Genomic DNA, 24972 nt, shown 5'->3' with positions numbered 1-24972 from the left:
TAGTGAGAGGCCATACTACACAGTGTAGTAGCCAAATATGCTAGACTGTACAAAAACTGACATTTTTAACATTTTAACATTAACATTTTTATTTGGTTTAATTCGGATATTTTCTCTGGTTGCGTTTTCCCCTTCTTGAGAGTCTGTATTTTCTTCAAATCTACCTGTCACGTACAACACCCGTGATTATAAAAGTCTCGCAGTACAGCACCCTAATATTCTTTACATGTCTATGATGGAGGCTTTAAAATTTGTATGATCCTATTACACTCCCCATTATTAAAATCATTGCATTTAGAATTTACCCTCTGAGCCCCCCTTTCCTTACAATCACTGCTCCCCTCCTAGTGTCATGTTACGTAAAAATAATAATAGAATTGACCAAGTGACATCCGGATGTGACATTTAAGAGTCAACAGAGTTCTCTCTAAACTGAATATCTTATTACAGTATATTTAACACAACTCATACTATAGTCTACGTGCTACGTGCTAGTAGCTGTAACACTGATTATCTTTTCATTCATTATTAATACAGTGCAAGAGAATTTGGAATGCAATTTTTGTTCAACTTTACAATCCATTTTGGCGTCAAAGTGGTTAATATCATTACGTAGCGACAATATTATTGCAGTAAGAAGTTGCTATTATATTCTGAAATATATCCTTCCCTATATGATCCAATTCATAACGCAGTACGGTACCACGATTCTTAATCTACGACTATAGCAAGTTTTACTTAGTCCAACTTGTGTTCATTTAGTACCCCTAGTACCTGTGTACATGTGCTGTGTCCTACCTGGCCCCACATTTGTCTATGCGGATATCGAAAAGGTTTTTATGTTATTTTTTTTTGTTAATTACCGTCGCTATTATTGTATGAGACTTGGATATAGCTTTTAATTCGCCAAGCAATTAACCAAGTATTCTAGGTATTACAGACTGTGTTGCATTTTTATTGAATGAACATGCACGCAGTTATTTTTAGCACATCGTATAATGTGTCCAATACTGCGTTAAATGTGGATGTAGGTCATTGAACTGTACTCGATGCACCCCAAGGGTTATAATAGGCCAGAATATGTCACAACATTTTGTTTATGGTCTAGGCCTCGTGTACGCTTCACGTCTGCACCTCTGTACAGTTGGCATACACATTGTTTTGTTTACAACAAGTGCTTTGCTCGTTAGCCGGGTTGTTTGCACTTGTTACTGAACTGGCAAGACACGACTCACGCCAACCCCCAGCAAAGACGCAGACTGACATCTTCCACCTTGCAATGCACCACTATGTTTAATGAGCGTACAAACTGAGGCCATTGTGGTCCACAAATTAAATTCTTGAAACCCGTAGCGTTGGTGTATCTAAACATGATACATCTTTGACTAATAGAGGCGATTTTGGTACTTAGTTTTTTTGTGACGTTTTCTAAACTTTCCCGCTGCTTGGACTCAGCATCAACACCGAACCGCTTCTGCCTGCTCGCATTCCAAACACGGGCTGCAGAAGACGGGGTTTCCATTCCACCAATGACAGCGACAAACGGACATAGTGAGAGTGTACATTAGCCAACCAGGAAGCGTCTATGCCCCATGGAGGCGGGCCTTGTTCATAGCTACAATGTATCCTTGACAAAGGAATCTGAGCCCTGGATGTGTCGGATTTTTACAAACAAGCCGCCATTTCAAAGCAAACCAAGACAGGAGGGTGGAATATATTTTATTGTACCACAAGCTTATTTGTGTTTTAACTCGCCTGGTTTTTCGTCGACTTTCCTTTGGAATTCATTTTCCAGTGAGGTAAGTTGTTTATTTATCATAGCAACAAATGATTACAGACACCTTTCACTGAATAGATTTATGGAGAATTTCATGGTGAAAATGTATTTTTTAAAACCATTTACAGGAAAAAGCAAAGGATGTGAAAATGAATCTGATAAATGTTGCATGGAGCAAATTCAACCCCCTTTAAGGTTGCTAGGCACTTTGTTACTTTTTGATATATGGGCGTGACTTCTTGTAAGCTTGTCTTTTTACGTTCAATTCCTTTAATATTTTACCTATACAGTTAAAAAATAGTTTTTTTTAGAGACCAATTACGTAGCTTGTGAAAGATGTAATTAAAGAAAAGGGAAGCTGTATCGAATGCATTCTCACTGTTTCGGAAAAAAAAACCTTCAGGTTTCGAATTGTAGGCTTTGGTTTAACACGAAGACGTCTTTTCATCTTTTAAATAAAACGTGGACATGTTTCTTAGATATTCGAACATGTAGAATTGCATATTGCGTGCTGGTGCGGTCTTGCATGCTAAATCTCTACAAGACCGAACAGTTTTTCAGCATGCTATTTAAATGTGGATAGTCTGTCACTTTTTAAATACAGAATAAAATAACGAGTAGGCTAAGGCAAAATGTTTAATCAAAACTATTGTTTTCGTAGGGAATTCTGATTGTCTTTTATACCACAATACGAAAAACATTTTTCTTTGCTGTTTCCATTCCTAGATAACCTTTACAAAAATGACGACCCGCTTAAACTGTCCGTTAAGAGTCCGTCTGCGCTTTACTGTTACTAAGCCTTCTTGATCTCAGCCTAAAGATACCGGCTTTGATTTAACCTAGTTCTTGTTTCTGTCCGATTTCAGTTTTTAAAAAAATGTTCAACGGACCAGGAACCGAACACCTGTTACAAGATGTAACAAATATACATGATGGAGGAACCCAGGTGACTTTCTTATATGACAGCGAATGAAATTAGAACGAACCGGTATCCCCATGACAGTATATGCTGTCCATGGTCGATTTTTTTGAATTATTGAGTTAATAATAAAGAGAAAGAAGAGTAAAACTTGAACTCGTATATTTTGCTCTGATCTCTTAGAATCAGATTGGAAAATCTTCAGCGCATTTAGGATCAGCATTTGAAGAGAGATCCTAATCATATAAATGTCCCTGGAGAAAAACCCCGTGTGGTATTCATTTCGTAATTGATCGATACTTGATGAAGCTGTTTTCTCTCTACTGGTTTATAAGAACAGTGATTTGCGGTCATTTTGACTTTCTCAACCAAGGAAATAAGAAACTAGGAGGTTGAGTTCATACATCCTTATTGCAGTTTCAAAATGCCACAGGTGTATAAAAAACCGTACTAGAAGAGTCATGTTTTTTGCAGTGTTCTAAAAAGTGTATGCTAATGGTTGGGTGTTGTAATAGATTCTCTTCTGTGGGCAGAGAAAGCTTTGACTTTATTTTTATGCTTTGGAACAGGATAGTGTGAACTAGTTAATGTCTAGTTATGCGTGATGCGTTTGATGTTTCTGAGTCTCAGCATAGTGAAGTCCTGACTGTATGCAGATACGACACGTTGTCAGTAATTGTTTGGCTTTCTTGTTATTGCGCAGCAGGTGCGCCAGTGGCGTGGAGGTTCAGGCTTCTGTGTCGTAGCTCTCGAGTTCGAATCCAGAATGGGGCACGTTCTGTGGAGGCTTGTTGGGTTTTATCTGGGTGATTTACATACCTCTTATCTTCCAAAGACATGCTAATTCATATTTCTTTTTTTAACTATTTAGCGATGAAAAGATTTACAAACAGAACACGTCCAAAACAGCAATATATAAACGTTTGCCTTCATCTTTCATTTTTGTTACATTATGTTCATACATATAAAATAAACTATTTACATTCTGCCAGCAGATATGGGGGGGTTATAAAAGACAATACAATTGTTTAATGAGAAACACAACAACAAAATAGTCCACACAGAAATATTACTGTATATTCTCTCATAAACTGAAATCGGGTCTCAGTGGGGACACAAAATGAATCCATGTTTCCCAGTATTTCTTAAACCAACTCTGCCTGTAACCTGAGAGAAAAAGTTATCTTTTCCATTATAAAGATTTCACTCACGACATTAACCCATTGTTCATGTGTTGGAGATTCTTTTATAAGCCATTTTCTTGTGTTTGCTTTTTTACTATAAAGAGAAAGAAGAGTACTACCAGCTGCTAGAATAATCCCCAAGATGTATCTATCCTTTACTTCAATATGATCAAAGTCAAAATTGCCCAAATACTGTACATAACAGAAAATTCACATGCTATGTTCACATTTACTATATTGTTGTATGTATAGATTTCCAGTATTGTTATATTTTTGGGCATGACCAGAATATGTCTGTGTGAGTTGCACTAATTCATATTTCTGCATCTTCCCTGGGTGTGTTTGTGCCCTGACATAGACTAGTTTCTCTTCCAGGGTGAATCCTGTAACTTATTCATCAGAAATAGTCCTTGGGTTGTTTCCTTACATGAGCAACTAATTCAACTTACATCAGCTTTATCCAAGTATGAAATACAAGAATAGGCATAGAGTTTGTGAAAAGAATACACTTGACAACATCAGGTTTTCAAGTGCAGCTGCTTTAAAATCACCATGAATTCCTCTCTATACCAGCACATTCTAGAGGAATATGTGAAACCATCTGTCCAACAGCTAAAGCTTATCCGAATGTGGATCATGCAACAGGACAGTGATCCAAAACACACCAGTTAATCTACAACTGAATGGCTGAAAAAAGAAAAGAATTAGGATCTTGGAAGGGCTAAGTCAAAGTCCAGAGCTCAACCCCATTGAGATACTGTGGTGGGACCGAAATAAAGCTGTGTATAAAAAAATGCCCTCAAACATCACCGAGCTGAAGCAGTTTTGTAATGAGGAGTGGGCCAGAATTCCTCCCAGACGATGTGAGAGACTGATAATCTCTTACAGGAAACATCTACTTCAAATTATTGCTGCTAAAGAGGGTTCCACACTGCTGAATGCTGAATGATTTTTTTTGTTTAATGAATAATGACAAAGTAAAATTTGTGTGTGTTATCTATCACATGCCTAGATGTGGGGACTAGATGAAGGTCAGATATCTCTTTAATATGTAAAACCATAGAATCGTAAGGGGGTGTACTTTCTTTTTCACATAACTGTAAATTACATAATGGCAATTTGATAAGTGTTCTCCATTTAGATTGGGTTTGAGAGAACTGCTTTTGATTGGCACATTGTAATTTTTGATGAATCTGCCTATGATGTTCTCCAACTGACAAAGTAAAATAAACTCTCAATACAAGTAAGCTCTTAATCTGGTTTGTGTGCTTACTGCATAATCTTAATGTTCATGACAGATCAGCTTAATTTTCACAGACAAAAAGAGATGTCCTAGTGTACACGAGTCTAAAGTTAGCACTGTAGTGAGAGCTAAGCTTTCATCTTAGTCAGGCACAAATAAGGTAATAATTGGCAAAGATCTGATATCCATAGATTACAAGATGAATGTGTATCCCAGGAAAAAAAAAACATGTTTTATATTTGAAGTATTAAAATGGTTTTTAGAAAAAAAAACAAATATATTTGAAAATATGTTTTTCAAATACCTCCAGGTTATTATAAATACCTTGGTCAAATACTACAGTACATCTTAATATTTAGAACTGTGGGAGCCATGAAGGGTTTGTGTACTGTAAAGTTACTACTAATGATGCAAGCAACACTACTGTTATTGTTTTTACTCTTGTTACCATGTTTTTTAAGCTTTGATACGGTTATTGGCCATATTAGCTGCAGTGTAATTGTCAGCATATCCCTGACACTGTCTCCTCAAAGCCTTCCAAACTGAATACGCACCCCTGTGCAGTAGCAGGGCTGTTATAAATGTGGGAGCACAGCGCTGTCACATCATAAAAGAATAAAAGAACACTGATGGGCAATGCTGTCTACAAACAAATATTACAAACAACAACTAAGAAAAAGACCAGCTGATTGATACAGTAGGTCAACAATATTTTGACAGAAACTTTTACTACAGAGGTCTTCAGTCCCAATTAAGGAGTTTCAGTTTTAATTAGTTTTCTTGTGATATAATCATGGGGATCTGATGCCTAAACATTTTATCTGATGTCTTTCAAGTTCAATCAATGACAAGAAATAAAATATTTAAGATTTTTTTACGTCCTATTCAGTCCATGAGGGGAGTGGCACAATCTCAACAGTGACAATTTACCGGACAAAGAATGGATGGCTCGTATGTTCCTTGTTGTGTACTAACCCATAGCCCAGCACATCTGGAAAGTATTTCCCAATCAGGCAACACTAGAATAATGCACCCCAGGTATCTTATTCTAGGTGAAGAAAAATTCTGGTACCTGTGAGATCAAGGATTATTGTGCACTGTTTAGCACCAGAGCATAAACTGGGCAATTGTAAAACTTGTTGCAAATTAATAAACTGTACTTGTTAGAAATAGGTATGTTGCAAAAGCCAGATTTCCTTTTCAAAAAGATGTTTCTATTTCCAGTGGCTTGCATGTTATCAATTAATTCAATTTTGAGTAACTGCGCACCCTACTATGTCCAAATGTCAAGAACAACAGTCATCTACACTGATGCCTGGTGTTGTGAGGCACAAGAATTATAGTGCCACACTCCCTCATTGGCTGCAGAATGCAAACCTTCATGCTAACAGAAAACATGCTTCCTATCAGTGTTTTGAAAAGTATATTGTTTACATTCTTCTGCAAAGGCATGGACCCAAGTTATTCAGTGCCAATCCACAAGGCCGCCAGAGATATCTGTCTGTCTGAAACTTGATCTTTGGTCCAGTTGTCAAATGAATTCCTGCCAAGGAGAAACAGGCCTGTCTATTCTGGACTCTTCATAAACATGAACAGCTGGAGGAGATACTTGGATCAATTAGCTAACACTACCAAACAAGACTCAAGGAGCTGGATGGCGTCCTTGCACATGTAACCATTCTTATCTTATGTTCATAGTGCCATGCTCAAATAAGCTATTCAAGAGACACCACACTGGAGAGCAGATTGTAAACACGTGTGAGGAAATCTGAGACCACTACAAGTCTACACAGTGGTTACAGACAATGCAGGCAACACGATGGCTGTCTGCTCTTTCTTTGAAGAGATTTCATCTGCCCAGGAAGACGATTTTGATGATGAAGAAGAGGGAAGTCACCTGTCAATGAGGGTAACTTTCCTGACAGGTGTTTTGCAGCCCACTATTAAAAACAGCCTTAAGTCAGCAGACTGTATGAACAAACCAATTGTGAAAGCTTTCAGCATCGTCATCCACTGCCAGAAGCCCTTTTTCACACCGGATGACTTCAAGGAGAGCAACCTACTGCAGTCACAAGGTGGAACTCCAGGCTGAAAATGTTTGTTCAGTTATCAAAGCTGATGAAACAAAGCTAGAAAACTTACCAGACACCAAACTGTCCATCTTTGAAAGGAAGTGCTTAGTAATTCAACAGTTGATATTCAAGCCCTTTCAAAGATACTGTAGATCATATGCAAAGATCTCATATTGTTACAGCAATCTACATCATCCCATGTGTTGGAGACCTTTTCAGAAATCTTCATTGTAGCTTTTTGCAAGTACAAAGGCAAGCTTATCAACAGCCTGAATGCAAAGCATCTACAAGAAAAGTGAATTAGACAAAGCAGACACAGATCCATGCTTTAAGTTAGTGTAGCATGACAACTGTGAGGAGGCCACTGTTACAGCTGAGCTTAAAGAGTTTGCCTCCAAATTAATCAGAATAACATAGGATGTGCCATCCATGGAAGATCCAGCTAGGAAAAGTGCATTTTGCTGTCATGGAGCAGTCCACAAACTAAGGAGTATCCCAGCACCCCACGCCAGTCACCACCAGATGATTCTTTTTCATTCTGGAGTAGACGGAGGAAAACATGCCCTACATAAAGCAGACTGGCAGCTGAGTGCTTTCATGAGCCTGTATCCCCTGCTGCTGTTCAGGCCTGTTCTCTGCTCACTCTCTGATCATCTCTAGCATACTCGGTTTTTAAAATGCTACATGGCTAATTTTCCAATGACTCTTGAATTAAGCACATGTACGTGATGGGGTATTCAGTGTATGTGGTTATATTTTATTCTTTACTTATAGTAAATAGTAAGTACAAAATGTATAAAAGGTCTTCAGACTCAGTCAGAACCTTTACAATGGATTCAGATTAGAAGGCTGTGATAGCAAATCTAGCACTGATTTCTGTTTTGAAATTTCCTTGATCATCTTGCTACATGCTTCAAGGTCTTGGCATTATAAATTGCGAATTATCATCCCTCAGTCTGAGTCACTAGCACAACAACACCATGATGAAACTGCACCATGTTTGACAGTGAGAGTGATGAACGTCTCATCTATTGTCAACCTCCATACGAATGGTGGTCAGTCCCAGTTTGGAAAATAATATTCTTGACTCATTAGAATTAGAATTTATTAGGATTGATCCTCTGTGTTCCTTGGCTTTATTGATAGCATCCAACTGAATCCCACCTCATTCAATGGAACGAGACACAGAGCAGTCAGTGGAACTGATGGAAACCCAGCCAGCCAGTACAGAGCTGACAGCTTCAGACAGCAAGTCCAGGTCTGTAAAATAGATCATCATTATTTATTCTGCTGAGAATATCTACATGTCCAAATCACTCAGCTCTAATGCTGTTGTGAAAGTGTGTTGCTTTACATTGTTTTGTTTTTTTTCACATTGTACCATTAGGATTCATTGCCTTGTGGGAAAGAGCCACACATTCCATTTGGAAAATAGAAATGGTAAAAAAAAAGATCAGCTTCTGCACCTTTCAGTCTATAGTGTCTTTATAAAGAGGAGTCTTGCTTTTAGAATTTTCAGTGACTTCACAGACACTGTTATTAAATATCAAGAGTGGCCAATCCAGGCTCTTGAGAGTCAGAATTTAATGGATCACCCTTAAATCAGTTTGTAAACACTTGGAACAATTAGTTTTAATCCCTTAAAGTAGGTTTATCGTTAAAAAATGAATAGAGATCAATAGAAATGCAAATGCCTTGACTTGACTTAACTGAACCAATTAACCTACATAACTGATCCAAACTCCCATGTATGAATCCAGGTGCTTTCCTGGCTTTTATAATATTGATGATTTTGAGGGTGACGTTTAAGACCTACCGGACTGATGTGGGTCAGCCCTCCCGGTTATCGTCGCAGATGTGGGGTGATGCTTTTTCTCCACAGGGGCCGAGGATCTAAGGGGCGTGGTCGAGGAGGCCGGATGGGGCGAGGCGGCAGAGGTGGTAGGGGCATGATGATGAAAGGGCAGGGCCCTCCAGGGAGAGGCAGGACCAGAGGCAGAGATGGGGCCACAAATGGATTTGGACCTGCAAGGTAGTACAGTATCACGTCAAGTTCGCGTCCATAGAAACTGACCTTCACAGGGAATAAGTCTCTGTTTGATCACTCCTTCAGACTGTTCATGATAATCATTATGCTAACTTGTGGACTTTTAAGTACTAGGAAAGATTAGGTAGTAATCCCTGTTTTCAGGAGCTTGACCTCACTTTGAGATACTTGAAAGGCACTCAGAAATTAAATTGTGTTATTATTGTAGTTGAATAATTTGCGTGATCTTTGTTGATACAGTTCCCTAGCCTGTTATTAACTGAACACTGGGTTGGGCTGCGTATAACCCAGATAGATTCAATACCTCCATTGATAAAATTACAGCATTACAAACAGCTATATGAATAAAAACACACAGATATGACTTTATGTCTGCGTTCAGTTGGATGGGTGACTGAAGAAGAACTGTCAGTTTATTTCTTTGGCTCTCTTCACTTTGATCATACAGTATCTGTGCTCTTACAGGCGAGGCATGGGGAGGATGAGGCCATATCCTGACCCGTGTGGCCGAAGAGGGGGCAGGGGAGGTCCCATGGGAATGGCCCCGCCCCCTCCTCCTCCTCCTCCTCCACCCCCTCCACCACTTCACATGAGAGGACCTTACCCTCCCATGCCCAGGTGAGGGAGAGTGTGATTCTATCCTTGATCGGACCTGCAGGATTCCCTCGCTGGCGTTATAAGGTGGTGTTCTGAGCTGCACACCGAGCAGAGCTTTAAGTGTCGATCCATGGTTTAAAGCCAGGATGCAAAGATTTATATGTCGTCATTGTTCAAGAGTGTACCATTTCCTCAGATCCTCCATTTGGACTTCTGTAGCTTGGAACCGGACATTTATAATCCAGTTTAGTGGCTGACTTGCTTTCAAAGAGTCTCACACACAACAGACTTGCTGCTGCTGGTATTAGTTTGGATGGAACTGGCTATATGATACTGAATGTACCATAGGCCACTTGTCAGGATCCCAACAAGTCTGCATCGAGCATAAACATTTTTCACAAGCAAAAGGAGGACATTTGGCCCATCTAGGCTGTTTGGTACTGTAGTTTTGGGGACCAAAACTAAACAATATATTCTTATTGAGGTAGTTCAGGTGGGTAGCTGCATCAGCACGTGTAGGCTACAAACGAACAAGTAATGGGTTTATTCCATGCTGAAAAGAGAAGAAAGAAAGCACAACGTTTCGGCTGTGGAGCCTTCTTCTTCACACCCGAAGAAGGCTCCACAGCCAAAACGTTGTGTTTTCTTTCTTCTCTTTTCGACATGGAATAAACCTATTACTTGTTCCTATTCTTATTGAGGTCTTACTTGTGCATTGTACAATTTCAACATAACATCTCTTGATTTAATCATCTTTGCACAGGTAGCATCTTGAGGCTCAATATTTCGCATGTTTTAATAGTATTTTTTCATGTTATCACACTGCACTTAGGATCTGCAGTTCCTGCACACTGCAGTTTCATCTGACAGGTGTTTTCCCAGTATTGATTTTTACCTAGGGTGGCGCAGTGGTTAGCATTGTTGCCTCACAACACTGGGGCCTAATTCTAGACCCGGGGTATTATCTGTGTGGAATCTGTATGTTTTCCCCATGTTTTCGTGGGTTTTTGCTGGGTGCTCTGATTTCCTCCCAAAACAGTGCAAAGACGTACTGGTACATTAATTGGGAAAATTAATCTGGGAAAATTGGCCTTGGTGTGTGTGTGCCCTGCGATGGACTGGCGTCCCTTCCAGGGTGTACCCTGCCTTGCGCCAGTTGTTTGCTAAGATGGGTGCTGGCTGCCCTGTGACCCTGTATTAGATGAAGTGGTTAGAAATGGGATGGGTGGATTTTTTTCTGATCTTCATAATTGTTCTCCTGTGCTCTCTACGTTGTTCATCCTACTGTGGTACAATCTGCGAACCTGACTAGCATACACTAGCGTCATCAATTTCCCTTCGGGATTAATAAAGTCTTATCTCTTATCTCTATCTACCAGCTGTACCAGAATCCACATCATCAGATATAAACTGCAGAGTAGCAGTCCTGATACTTCAGATAGGCTGTAGTCCACACTCCACAGTGAAATCGGGCTGTTACCGTGGAGACGAGGCTGGCAGAGGTTTACGATGTTTCTCCTCCTCCTTCCCTGTCTGCAGACCTGGACTGCCCCCGCCTCCTCGGCCAGGACACCCAGGCTTCAGGGGCCGGCCTCCACTGCCCCGCGGGAGAGGGCTGCCTCCCGGCCCCCAGGGGCCCTTCCACCCTCGAGGGTAAGACCACTATCGGCCATCCCTTCAGCCCGCCTCCTTTCAGTCCCGAGCTTCTCTCTGCGAGGCTCTTTTCTCTTTCCTTTATTATTATTTTTTTTAAAAATCTGTTTTAAAATAAATTCAACGTTAGAAATTCAAAAACCAGTAAGGCTAACTTGTAAAAATAATATAGAAAAAGAAACCCAAACAACTAGCTAACGTTTCTTGAGGAAAAAAAAAAAGAGGAAGCCTTTTAAAGGTTTTTACAATTGCTGTTTCTTTCTAGTTATTGGAAGCCGACATAAAAGATGCATGAGTAATTTTGTTAATCCTATGACATATATGATGCTTATAATCGCCGAAGAGCAGGGGATGTGAGGAGCAGAGCCCAGCGGAAAGCCTGGGCAGAGCTCCTTTTGAACTGCGGGGTAGAGTATGCGAGTGGCTGAGCAGAAGAGAATCCAATGTGTGATTTTATCCTTTTACACAGCTTTCCCAACGGACCTGCCGCTCCGCCGCCTCCTCCGCCACCTGGCAGGGGCCAGCGGTGGCCTGGGCCCCCAGGTGGCAGACGCTTTTAAAGCTGCTTATGTTTAATACCAAGCGCTTTTAAAATGGTGGGGGGGGGCGCTGTCCACACTCACTATCCCACCCCACGTGGGCTACGAACTAAAAACCCCCGCCCTCCGTCTCCCCTCTTGCACAGGCCCAAGATGACAAAATTGGGATGCTAAGACACCCCTCCCCTCCTCCCCCCTCTGTGGAAGATAAAAAAAAGGCACCAAAAAAACATGGTCCGGGGGCCAGTATTCACAAGGCCACAGCACTCCACTACGGACATGTAAACGATTTTAACCCCAAACACGCCCGCTTTAGAAGAAGACTCGATCGTATTCCTGAGCTAAAAAATTCAAAACGTGTACAGCATGCCGTTTCGAAGAAGAGTGAAGATTTTTAAGCGCTTTAAAACTGAAGTATTGGAATGCTGTTCCCCTTTTTGAATTTTTTGGAAAGGGGAGGGGGGTGCCGACAATATAAAAATGAAATGAAAGCTTACATACTTGCGAATCCAACTGCCCAGTGCTGTGGCACTCTCTGAAACGACAGACACTTTTTGCCCACAAAGCAAGAGATTGAGATACAAATCAATTAAACAAACACAGACTGAGAGATGGCAGAATTTCAATATCTTTACAGCAGCCCTCATGCACCAGTGTTGATTAGTTTTATATTTAGTCCTGTGACTCCTTGGACCTTTCCAACTTTTGTTATATATATATATTTTTTAAATATGTCAACTTCAAAATACAGTATATGCTGTAAGGACTTGTACAAGCATAAGATCCTATTAATTGAAAGATCAACAAGCCAACATGTTTATCAAGAAACCTCCAGAGTAACACTGAGTTATAAGATCCCTAATGTGCAGCTATATGAAGTTTTAAAGTGTTGTTTAGAATCATTTATGTTTGTGTACTACAAGCTGTTGTGGAATGATCTTTTACGAATGGATATTAATGGATATACTTTTTGAAATAACGTAACTATATATATTTATAAGCAATTTACTAAAAGTAATTGCTTTAGTTTAGTATTAAATTAGTATTAAACTGTGTTTAGGTTTGAAGTGTTATACTTTTAAATATGTAAGTCATGTGGATTTGTGAATGTACTTTTTGAAAACAAAGTTAAAAACTTTGGCTAAGTCGTGAAGGAAAAAATAAAATAAAAATAAAATGTAAACTGTTCCTTTTTATTATTTTTAACTTAAATTTGTAAATGTTTTTCCTTTATCTACAGCTGGACTTGGTTAACATGTCAGCTTCAAAGTTAAATGTAATTAATATGGAAAAAAAATGTGGAATATCACGTCACAATATGTGCACTGTATAATCACTCCAGAGTTACAATGGTCACAGTACTGGTAAAATAATTTTGTTGTACAAACAGACCTGTTTTTCCTAAAAGTGCAATTAACATGTAAACTGCACTTCTTTATTTTTTGATTATTTGCACCAGAAACAGTGTTAAATCTGTAGAAATCAGAATGTAATATTGCACTGATTGTTAAATGAATGTTTAAGTTGGAGGACCAAGAGCTTATATGAAAAACTGTATTAAAAGATCTTCACAGCTTGTAAGTTATATTCTGAATCTGCAAAAACATGCTTTTTCCTTGTGCTGAGGGCTGAGTCAGTTTGCAATTGCTTATCTTAGACTAGGGCACCATTGGACGACATTGTCTACATTTTTATGAAGAATCATTCATTTTTGACAAGTATGACAGACAGGTGGGATAAATCCCACGTTCTCTCTGGTTTCCTGATTTCTAATTTGTTAAAGAAACAAATACAAACATTTCATTGAAGCAAAGCATGTCTGTCTTGAAAGAAACATTTGATTGCTCAGATATATTTTTAATAAGTGGTGGTGGGACTCAAATGTTTTTTTTTGTAAAATTTGTATTGCATATAATTTATTTTCATTATGCATCAATCAATAGCAATGCATGAAAATGAATGTAAAGGTGCAATACCTCAGACTAAAATGTACAGGTAAACAAATCCATATACATTTTTGACTGCATAGAAATGGTCATTTGTACTGGGTGGTCTGCTGTGCAGGCATGGAGCTGTCCCTCTTTACAATATCTTTGATAAAGTCACAGTATGTAGGCACTAGACATCGCCAGTGTTACCTTCCAACAAGCAAAATAAAATGTGAAGAAGGTTTACTAGAAACATCAAAATGCTAGATTCTGAGCAATATGGGGACTAAAAAAATGCATCTCAACTTTATTATGGAAAGGCCTGATATCTGTATAACTTTAGTTAACTTTGTCTTATATACAACATGATTCAGTGATTTCAGTAAAATATATCATTAAACACTTGTCGTTACATTTTATATTTTGACGTGTAATTGAATTTGAACTAGAAATTCTGCTTTGTGCTGGTTTTTATATACAGACTTGTATCTAGTGGTCTACTACAGTGCTGTCCACAGTAATGTATTGATAAAACACTTAGTTCATTAATTATTATTTTTCATGTTTCAGTGAGAGAACTATACAGTGTAGTCAGTCTCTTTTTAATTTTGTAGTGAAAGCAGATGGATTTTGAAAAACTGAAAGTCAAAAATGGAAAAACACAATATTACTAAATTGATCTGTCCCCAGGTCTTTGTATAAGCTTGACCTGTTTTTATACTACATGCATTTACATTGATTTCAAATCTGCTTCAAGGAGTGTGACAGTCGATGCTGGAATCTGAATCCAGCTTCACACTCTTGATTACTTTGCTCAGACTTGAGAAAACATGCCTAGTCATTGTTTTGTATGAAAACCAACATGAAATTTAATTTAATGTATTGGGATTTAATTATATGGAATTTAAAAAGAGATTTTAAAAAGTCTCCATGGACATCCAGTGAAGAGAAAAAAACAGATCTGAATTACTTTTTGCAAGTATTGCAAGATGCATTTTTAAGCGGTAAGCATTTCACTGCCCCCTCTTTTATAGATGCTTTTTTTTTCTAAATAAAGGTTTCAAAGAAATTTTCTATACAGGTGTTGCACCTTTTACAGTTTTGATTTTTTCTGCATATATATATATTTTTTTGCTTCTGCCACGTTTAAAGTTGAAATCCTCCGGATGGTTTAACGGTAAAAGATTGATGCTGTTGTTGTCTCCTGAAGGGTAACATAGTCACCCTTTTGAAGCCTGCGGGAGAAGGCATGCAGACCCTCCAGGAGCACACAGCCAGCACCCAGCAGAGGTGAGACTCCTTTTGTGTCTGGCTTTCTAACAGCAGAGCTCTACGGGACTGACGGGCTTCTCTTCAGGGTCTTGACAAGCAGAACAAGAGGGATTTAAGTGCCAGAACTGATGCACTGCTCTTAGTTCAAGTCTGCAGTCAGCGCTCTTTAGACAGTTCCATTGTGTTTTTCTGGAGAATCTGAAAATTGAAATTTGCGTTATAAAAGCATGTACAGTATGTTAATGACATAACTGCAATTTTCGATACACATTATGTACTGCAGAAAGGTTAATTGAGATGTCAAATTCTGGTTTCTCAAAATGATTTACTGTAGTTAACGGAAAATTCAGCTAAATCTTCTTGAGCAAATTCTCATATTAGCCATTAAAACGATTCTTCACACATGTATAATATTGCTCAGAACTTGTCGCATAATAAACTGAAGTTCGCCCCTCAAACCATAGCGCACGGTTCAAGATTTCTTGAAAGCGTGATTGGGGTCATTATCATTTAAGAATATTTCAATTCTGTCCCATTCATCTTCTCAGATGAAATACTGTGATGGACTAAAATAGTGCTTTACCCAAGTTAATAGTTCTATTTATTTAGTGAATATTAGTGTTCTATTTATTGAAGAAAACCAAATCCAAAATTCAAAGTCCCTTTCATTTTCTGTATGTTTTTCTCTTAAACTTATAGTATATTTTAAATATATGTATTAATGTCGGCAATACAATTAGACTGTTATTCGGATTTCAACATCCATAGTTTTCAGTTACAGCAGTTTGATTTAATATTCACAGCAAATTACAAAATGACAAACTATGAAATCATTGAGGTTTTTAATTTACAATCTGCTGCACAAGTGCATTGTGATGATCAGTCTTCAGTTAATAATAATAATAATAATTGCTTACACTTATATAGCGCTTTTCTGGACACTCCACTCAAAGCGCTTTACAGGTAATGGGGTCTCCCCTCCACCACCACCAGCATCCACCTGGATAATGCAACAGCAGCCATAGTGCGCCAGAACGCTCACCACACATCAGCTATCATTGTGGATGAGAGCAGAGTAATGTAGCCAATTCATAGATGGGGATTATTAGGAGGCCATGATTGGTAAGGGCCAATGGGAAATTTGGCCAGGACGCCAGGGTTACACCCCTACTCTTTTCAAGAAACACCCTGGGATTTTTAATGACCACAGAGAGTCAGGACCTCGGTTTTACGTCTCATCCAAAGGACAGCACCTGTTTACAGTATAGTGTCCCCATCACTATACTGGGGCATTAGGACCCACATGGACCACAGGGTGAGCGCCCCCTGCTGGCCCCACTAACACCTCTTCCAGCAGCAACCTTAGTTTTTCCCAAGAGGTCTCCCATCCAGGTACTGACCAGGCTCACACCTGCTTAGCTTCAGTGGGCTGCCAGTTGTGAGTTGCAGGGTAATATGGCTGCTTATCATGCTATTTATCACAATAGACATGAATGCTTTAACGTCATGATTTAATATACTGTAATTTATTAGCTGGAAAAAATGATTTAGCATGCAGGCCTACAGTATTTCAAAATAGTGCTGTATTATAAAATACAATCTGAGACCCTCCGGCCAAGATATCTCACATTTTTTCACAAAATGAAAAACAAAACAAAGTTCATTGACCAAATACACTCCTATTCCATTCAATTACACAAAAAAACTTTTTCAGCTGGGATTTTAAAGGATTTGGCTTCGAGTATTCATAATGTTGATGGAATGGCTGTAGCTCACACTCACAGCTCATTTTCTTTAACATCACTAGTCCATTTCCTCCTCTGTCTTTTCCACCTAAATTTGATGAATCTATTTATTTTGCAAACGTAACAAAGCCCTAATTATCTGTTTGTTTCAACGTGATGCACACAGAAATAGGATTTTTCTGGCAAGCATCACTTGACTCACTTTTTAAATTTTAAATCGAAAGTCTACTAGTACAGTATTCTTTTTGTGTGAGAGACTCCTTTTCTGTGACTATTTGAGATTTTTCCTTTGTTATGGTGCAGTTTATTTTACTTGTCCTGAAGAATGAATCCCTTCTCCATCATAATACGAAAATATAAATATTTTTGTAAGGTAAAAAGCAAAGAATAAGCAGTTCAGTGTGAAGATATTTTTTGTCACCACCATAAAGATATGTTGAACTCTAGCTCCAGTGTTAATGAACCTTCTGGGACAGAAAACTATACAGCAGCTGCTCCTAAATCTGTAGTCACTGCTATGCTGCACTCATAAAGTAATTTGAGACAGTAATTTCTCTGCTACTCCTGGCCTACTCCTTAAACTCACATACACTGTATGCCTCATACTGTATATGTCTTTATAGCGCTAAATAACAAACACATTTGAATGTATGGTAAGTGATATTATTAAACAAAATCACAAAGTTTTAAACGTTTGTTGTTCAGTGAATGGTTTGTAGCAGTTCAATGGACTGACTTCAGATAAAAGTTGGCTGTGAGTTGCCAGGCGCCTGGGAGATTGCAGTGCTAACAAAATTGCCATACTCACTGTTGGCTCCAATGGCTCACATTGTGAAAAAAGAAGATGGCCTGATGGTGCACATCCTGGAAGAGGCACATATGCAGTCGTGTGCCGGTCTGAGCACTACTGATTCCAAATTATTGGAACTTGAAAATAAAACATTGCTATTTCTAAATTTTAACAGAAAATAGAATCAAATGGATAATTAAGATTCAGTATTTCTGCCCGATTTGTAACTCCCAAAATATACCAGGTATCATTTTGTTGTTAAAGCCAATATCCATAATTGCCCTAAATGCTTTTTAGGATAAACACAACTCACTCAGTGTTGGAATTTGCATTGATCCCGTTATTTATTAGGGGCTTAGACTGATTGCGTTGTTTTTGGAACTATACAGTGCATTGCAGAAAGTATTCTGTCCCTTGCACAGTTTTCACAGTTTCTTGATTTAAAGTTTGCAGTTATGACACTTTGCAGTAGAAAATGATGTATGTTACATACACACCTTACTCCACATGTCCAAAGAAAAAAAAAACAAAAGAAAGAAAGCGTTGATTCAGTCTGTGTTTAACAAAAGTGGTTCACATGATCACAGACAGCCCTTGTCTGTCAGATCTCAGTCAGGTAGTAATTTTCCAGGAAAAATTCAACTGTGAAGATTACAAATCAGGTCTTCACAAGAAAGGCACAAACCAGGAGGAGGGTATAAAAATAAAAACACCCAATATCCCTTTGAACACTGTGAAGTCAATCATTAAGAAGCAGGATATGTGCAAACGGGCAAGTAGTAAATTGGGTATGGATGCAGATGTGAGTCCAGCAGTGACTTTGCACTCAATGGCGTACTGTAGATGGGAGCAAATGTACACAGGTTGCATAACCTAGTCAGTCACACTCCATAAACCTGGCCTGTATTCCAGCCTATATGAGTGGAAAAAACATCATCCCACATGGTAGTTATACCAAGCCATTTTAGTGATAGTGCAACCATGTGGCAAAAGGTTTTGTGGTCAGCCAAGACAAAACTGGATTTTTTGTGTGGATATATTCAGCACCATCCCTAGCATTGTGGTGGCAGCATTATGTTATTGTTCTGCTTGCCAAGTTTGATGAGGGATATAAATGGAACAAAGGACTGATCCTAGGGAAAAGTTGATTCAGATTTAAAATTACTATAAAAATTCATCTTTCAGCATGAAGGTGATAACAAGAAGAAAACCTGTTTCAGTCTGCTAAAGACTTTCTGCAGGATAATGACCCAAAAACACAAGGCCAGAGTTACATTGGACGTGTTACATTGCAACTGCAATTAATGCCAAAAGTGTTTCCACCATGTAGTTTATCAGTCTACATCTACTCATACAATCAATATATTAACGTTTTTGGTCTCTTTAGATTTTACTGACATTTCCTGTAACACTCCTTACCCATAGAAGTGTTTGGTTTGAGCATTCAGGTTTTAAATAAAATAAAAATGTAGGCATCTCTATAATGTAACCATTTTATAGTTTCACAGAATGGGACACCATTGGAAGGGAATGCATATTTTTCCAAGGCACTGGTATACTTCAGCATCTTTTTTGCTCCAGTGTCTCTCAAAAAGACCTACTGCCATCTTTGGATCGTGGTCCCATTTAAAGTATTCTTATGGGGCATGGTTTTCAGGTATTTAAGTACATTTGTTTGAACTGTTTCAGTCTGGAAGGTTTATGAAAGAATAGCTGCTGAGCTGGAATAAATGTTGGACAAACCTTATTGTAATCATTTCAAGTTGCGTATTAGATTAGTGATGGATTTCACATTGCACTCAATCTTGCCCTTGCCCATTGATAAAATATATAATGGAATAATGGAATTCCAGCAGTAAAAAAATGAACTGAGGTTTGCTGCACACATTAATTTAATTCAAGTATTAGTAGTGTGAATATTTGTAAAGAAATTCAGCCTAAGGCTTGTATTATTGTCCCATCTCACTCCTTCTATCACAGCCCAACACTCAAACACAGGTATGAGATAGTGTCCAGGAGATCTGTATGCCCCCTAAGAGCTCAGAGCTTCAAGTTTATTCCTCCTTCAGTCACCCCTTAATTACCTGGTAAATTAAGTAAAGTACATATATGGTAAAGGTGGATTCTAATCCAGTGAGTTATATGATGTAATGCTTCTGTAAATATAGTCTTGAATCACTATATTTTTTAATATTGTTCATATTGCAATGTCATTGCGTACTATAACACAATGCAAATAGCTGTGAGAATTCAGTCATATACTGACACTGTTCTTTAATTCTTCTGATTTAACGATTTTGTTCTGTTGTTTTTATCTAAAATTATTGCAATCACATTATGTGTTTACATCCATTGACACTGCTGTTTTCTGGACAGAACTACTGTGTCAACTAATAGTTATGGTTTTGAGATGATTATGAAAGACCCTCATTGTTATCCTGCTTACAGGATAATTCGCATTTAGAAACAGCTGCAAACACCAATGAGGACATTGTTTTTAAAAGATGATTAAGACTGTAATTATGTAAATTGAAACTCATTAATTTGCCACTTCCTGGGAAGTGTTTAGGAATCCAAAGTTTGGGACCCCTGAAAGCTAAAATGAGTATTTTTATATGGAAAAAATAAGCAGGTGTAATTAACTATAGAGAATTGCTGAATATGAATCCCATATCAAATATATTAGATATCAAAGATGGACTACAAAATAATTTATTAATGTTAGTTTAACATAATCACCTTTTCTTTTATTATTTTTATAAATTATATTGACTTGACTTGCTCTACATATGTTTTGAACCATCCTTAATGCCTTAAAAAACGAGTGATAATGGTCTAAAAACAAAAAGTGTTAAGTATTTAATCATAATTGTATGTTTTTTTCAAATGTTTTAAAATCAGATTAAAAATATTAGTAAAACGTTAAAATATAAGGCTAGTGGCAAAGAGGTAAGCATCTCTGCCTTGCAGCGTTGACACCCTGGATTTAATTCTGGACCCGAGGTGCTGTCTGTGTGGAGTTTGTATGTTCTCCTCGTGTTCAGATGGGTTTCCTCTGGGTGCTCTTGTTTTCCCCCGCAGTCCAAAGATGTACTGTAAAGTGGTTGGATGGACTTTTTTCTAAATCGTTATGATTTTCCTGTCCTTGCTTCATTGTTTGTTAATCCTTATATATATCCTTATCTAGTAGTGCGTTCTTTTAGACGGAGGCACAAGTATTGTGCCTTTAATTAACATTTGCTTTGTTTCTTGAGATGATTATGGAAATGGGCTGGCTGAATTTTTGTCACTCTCAGGCAACTGTTTCAAGTATAGAACTGTGTAGCAGGACTTTCTTAACCATGCTGGAGGCCATTGATCAATTCCAGAAAAAGCTGAAAAGCGTGATACGGTAGTGTAGTGGTTAGCACTGCCGCCCTACAGTGCTGGGGCCCAGGGTTCAAATCTGGACCTGAGGTGCTATCTGCATGGTTTGTATGTTCTTCCTGTGTTAGGTTGGGTTTCCTCTGGGTGCTCCAGTTTCCTCCCACAGTCCAACAACATACTGGTAGCTTAATTGGCTTCTGGGAATATTGACCCTGGTGAGTGTATGTCTGTGTTTGCCCCATGATGAACTGGCATTGTGTCCAGGGTGCACCCTGCCTTGCATCTATTACTTGCCAGGATAGGCTCTGGCTCTCCTGCATTGAATTGAACAGTGTTTAGAACTGAAAACAGGTAGAAAATGAATGGATGGATGTTCTTATGAAGGCAGACATTACTCACCCATTTGTCAAATCAGGAATTAAACTGAGATATATTTCAGTCACTTTGTGTATTGGACAATATAAGCTTTCTTAAAAGCTCATCCCTTCATGACATTAGTGAAAAGTCAGATCCAAAGTAATATTTTAATTAGTTGTTGGACCCCTTATGTTTTTGTTGTGAAGGATTATGCAACATTATTTACCAAGCATGTTTAGAAAAGACAAAGCTAACCTCTGAATGGACCTCCTATGATACCAGCATTTATTTTTTATACATTTAAATTTAATTGAATTCCATGTTTCAGCTCTGTCAAAAAAGTCTTCACTAATAGACTTGTTCCTCCACATCTTAACGTTGCAGATCTGCTTGTGCATATTCATATATTCTGCAACAGACACAGAACTGTAAGTATTCCTGCTTGTTTTTTTTTAAAACTTCCACATGGAGTATGGGGTGTTTTCAAGTTTATTTGTACACTGATGTGCATTCAAAATATTTAATATGTGCTTTTTGAATGAGTATTTCATGCTAAAAGTATAAAATGGGATTTATTTTTCTATCAAGATCAGAATGAAGAGTATAATTGACAGTTTGCATTATCTGTTTAGGCAATCATTGTAAGTATGTTTTTAAAATGATAAATACTGTGGTAAAATATATTAAACAATAAATCCATGGAATGCTAACCATGAAGAATCAGTGTTGTTTCTACTTAATACCACTGCACTAGAAATTGAATAGGATTAAAAGAAAATAGCACCCAGTTGCATGTATTGTCATGTGATGCCTCTTTCAGGATAATGTTTTGTCACACAAGCTTAGGTGTATTGCTGCCTTTTATTACCTGGTACATGGAAAAAGCTGTGAAGTGTTAAATGTGTTAATTTCAGAAGGAAGTCATTATGATGTTTGCGTGATTGGATGACTTGTCATATGTGTTCCAATAGCAATGAGATCACTAGGTTAAATTTGTTGGCATGAACTGAGCTCTTGTAACTGTTACAGCTAGACATTGCAAGTCATGTCTGTTATTGTACCAAATATACAACAGTACTAGCTGAGCTAATTCTTGCACGTGGACTATAAGCCTCTTTTGTCCTGCTCATGACTTTCCATTTGTCAGAGAATTTCTTGACTTTGAAGAATTCATGGGAAGGCAGGCTACAATAATTATGTATTTAGGACTTCCTTCTTTGGTAATAAAAGGTAGTTTTTGTCATATTTTCCGGACAAGTTCTGTAAATGTGCATCGTAGGTGTTCATGGAGAAACTGCCTCAGTCTATAAAGTACTGAAGTGTTTTTGACATTGTCCTAATTGCTTCAATGTAAAAGTGGGTGTTTTCACTATAAGGAAGCAGCTTCAACACGATCATAACTTTCGAATTTGATGCAATGCTAAGTCCTTTTAATGCTTATTATAGTTACACGTTTTTTTCTGTTTGAAGGCAGGATACACCCTGGACATGATGCCAGTCCATCACAGAGCACGTATAGACACACACTCACAGCAGAGCAATTCCTACTGCAAGCCTGTTTACTTGTAGGCTAATAAGAACATCTCAACAGTTTGGGCTTGTTCACAGAACTTCACATAACTAGTCTTATGCCACTTGTCATAGATTGAATTTAAGGCATGGCTACTCAACATGCAACCTTTCCCATCAAATTCTTTACACAATTTTTCTTAATTGTTTAATAATAAAAAAGGATAATTTGATTACTGGTTATATCAAAGCACAGCACTGAAATGGACTGGAACAGCTACAGGTTGAGTATCCCTGATTGAGGTATGCTACTGTCAATAGGGGTCATTATTTGAGTTGGGTGCATCTTTAATATTTTTATCTGTTACATTGGTGCATATTTATTTTATGCATAGAAAGATGACAGCATCTCTAATAAAGTACTGTACATTTCAATATGTAAGACCATGAAGCAGACACTTGTTTCCTTGTTCCACATTACAGCACTTACTCCTTTCACTGTTGTACTGAACAGTTTTTACGGATGAAGCCTTTAGCAAGGTTCAGTTTGCAAAAGGTTCAATCACTTATCTACAACCTGCACCGTGATGGTAGACTTTTTAGAGATTTTTAAACCTTTGTACTCCAGTTTTAAATATGTTTGAAAGGACAATAAAGACTGATTTCCTTAAAACTTGTTGTTTGTACCATTTTCTTAAATATAAGAACATTTAACAGAAAAATGTTTAATTATATTAAGCACTACAAAGACAGCATTGCATCAAATTCAAAGGTTATTAGCAAAATGACAATCTTCCATATAGCATGTGTATTAATATTTTTTTAGAAAAAAGTAGATAAATTATTTGTGCTAAATGACATGCTATCATCAGGAGGGGAGACCTACTGTGAAGATCACAGGCTAATGTGTGGCAAATACTTTACACCAGATCGCAGATACTGTTTTGTGAAATTTTGTGCCTGTTCACTGGTTTCTGAGTTCTAGACAAAATGTTGTGTCATTTCAACCTACAAATGTTCAGTGGAGCTCAGGCAAAACAGACTCATTCTAATCTAGCCAGAAAGCCAGTTACATGAACAGCATAAAGATATGCATTTTTCTGCTCTAATACCATACCGTGTGAGCATGAACCTGTAGCAAATGAGATCCCAGGATGTGATCAGTGAACACAGTCATGCAGTCAGGTAGCCATTGATCACTACAAGTGGTGAACTGTAGCAACTAGTTCAAGCAAGGGGCTGGGTCAGCATGCGTAGGCTGCAAAGGAACGGTAAAGATTTATTCCATGCTGAAAACAAAAGAAGAGACACAGCGTTTCCTTGTGACACCTGAAGAAGAGTTACACTTGGGTATCCTCCACTGGTTGTTCTGTTAAACACAATAGTTAAGAGTATTGTTCTGCATGTCTGTGCCACACTGGCTGATGTCCATCAGGGCTTTTGTACACAAAACCTATTCCACTTCTGGCAAGTCGAGCGGTGATTTATTGAAACCTTCGACGTACAGCACCAATGGCACAAAAGCATTGTTCTTTTGATAAATGGGGCATATTAATTCCTTGACAATCATTAGGTTAAATCACCTCATCACATGTTTTCAACCAGCCCTCTCACTAATGAGCTGGTTTAGTACTTATGCAACAAAGTCACTCAAGTATAGTAGGTTCTCAACATCGGCCAATTTAACATTTGCTTAGTCATGATTTGGTCTAGCTGATGGTTTCTTGTATAGAAGAGCAGAGCAGGATTAAACTGAGCCAGAGGCTGGTAAATGCAAATTTCAAATTAGCCAAGCAACAGACTAGGATTGTCTGACAAATCTGGCTAGTAACTGAGCCTCTCCCTGTCCCCCACACAAGTATACACTACCCAGAATCCACATCTCAACGTGGTCCCAGTTTTATATTGTAACAAACACTCCTGGTTCTTTGATTATTTTACAGGCTCGCTGATACCTTTATTGCCCCGTTCCTT

General features: G+C 38.2%; 1 protein-coding gene across 6 annotated transcripts; it reads left to right on the top strand.

Annotated features, from left to right (window-relative positions):
• Positions 1 to 949: 949 nt before the first annotated feature.
• LOC148840024 (uncharacterized) lies at positions 950 to 23664 on the top strand. Of its 6 annotated transcripts, XR_016093858.1 has the most exons (8): positions 950 to 1799; positions 8342 to 8453; positions 9078 to 9227; positions 9708 to 9860; positions 11379 to 11492; positions 15170 to 15249; positions 21874 to 21917; positions 22960 to 23664. XR_016093858.1 is itself a non-coding variant. In XM_088929448.1 (6 exons), the coding sequence occupies exons 2-6, from the start codon at positions 8368 to 8370 to the stop codon at positions 15177 to 15179; spliced, it is 513 nt and encodes a 170-aa protein (XP_088785574.1). In that variant the 5' UTR covers positions 950 to 1799; positions 8342 to 8367; the 3' UTR covers positions 15180 to 22199. The 6 variants fall into 6 exon arrangements, 3 of the variants coding, with proteins under 3 accessions (XP_088785574.1, XP_088785555.1, XP_088785564.1); XR_016093857.1 differs by having other exon boundaries at positions 15170 to 21917; XR_016093856.1 differs by lacking the exon at positions 22960 to 23664 and having other exon boundaries at positions 21874 to 22199.
• Positions 23665 to 24972: the final 1308 nt, after the last annotated feature.

Source organism: Atractosteus spatula, chromosome 2 (genome assembly GCF_055471065.1).
Source record: "Atractosteus spatula isolate fAtrSpa1 chromosome 2, fAtrSpa1.hap1, whole genome shotgun sequence".
NCBI classification, from domain to species: Eukaryota; Metazoa; Chordata; class Actinopteri; order Semionotiformes; family Lepisosteidae; genus Atractosteus; species Atractosteus spatula.
This window is presented reverse-complemented; position numbering and strand designations above follow the sequence as displayed.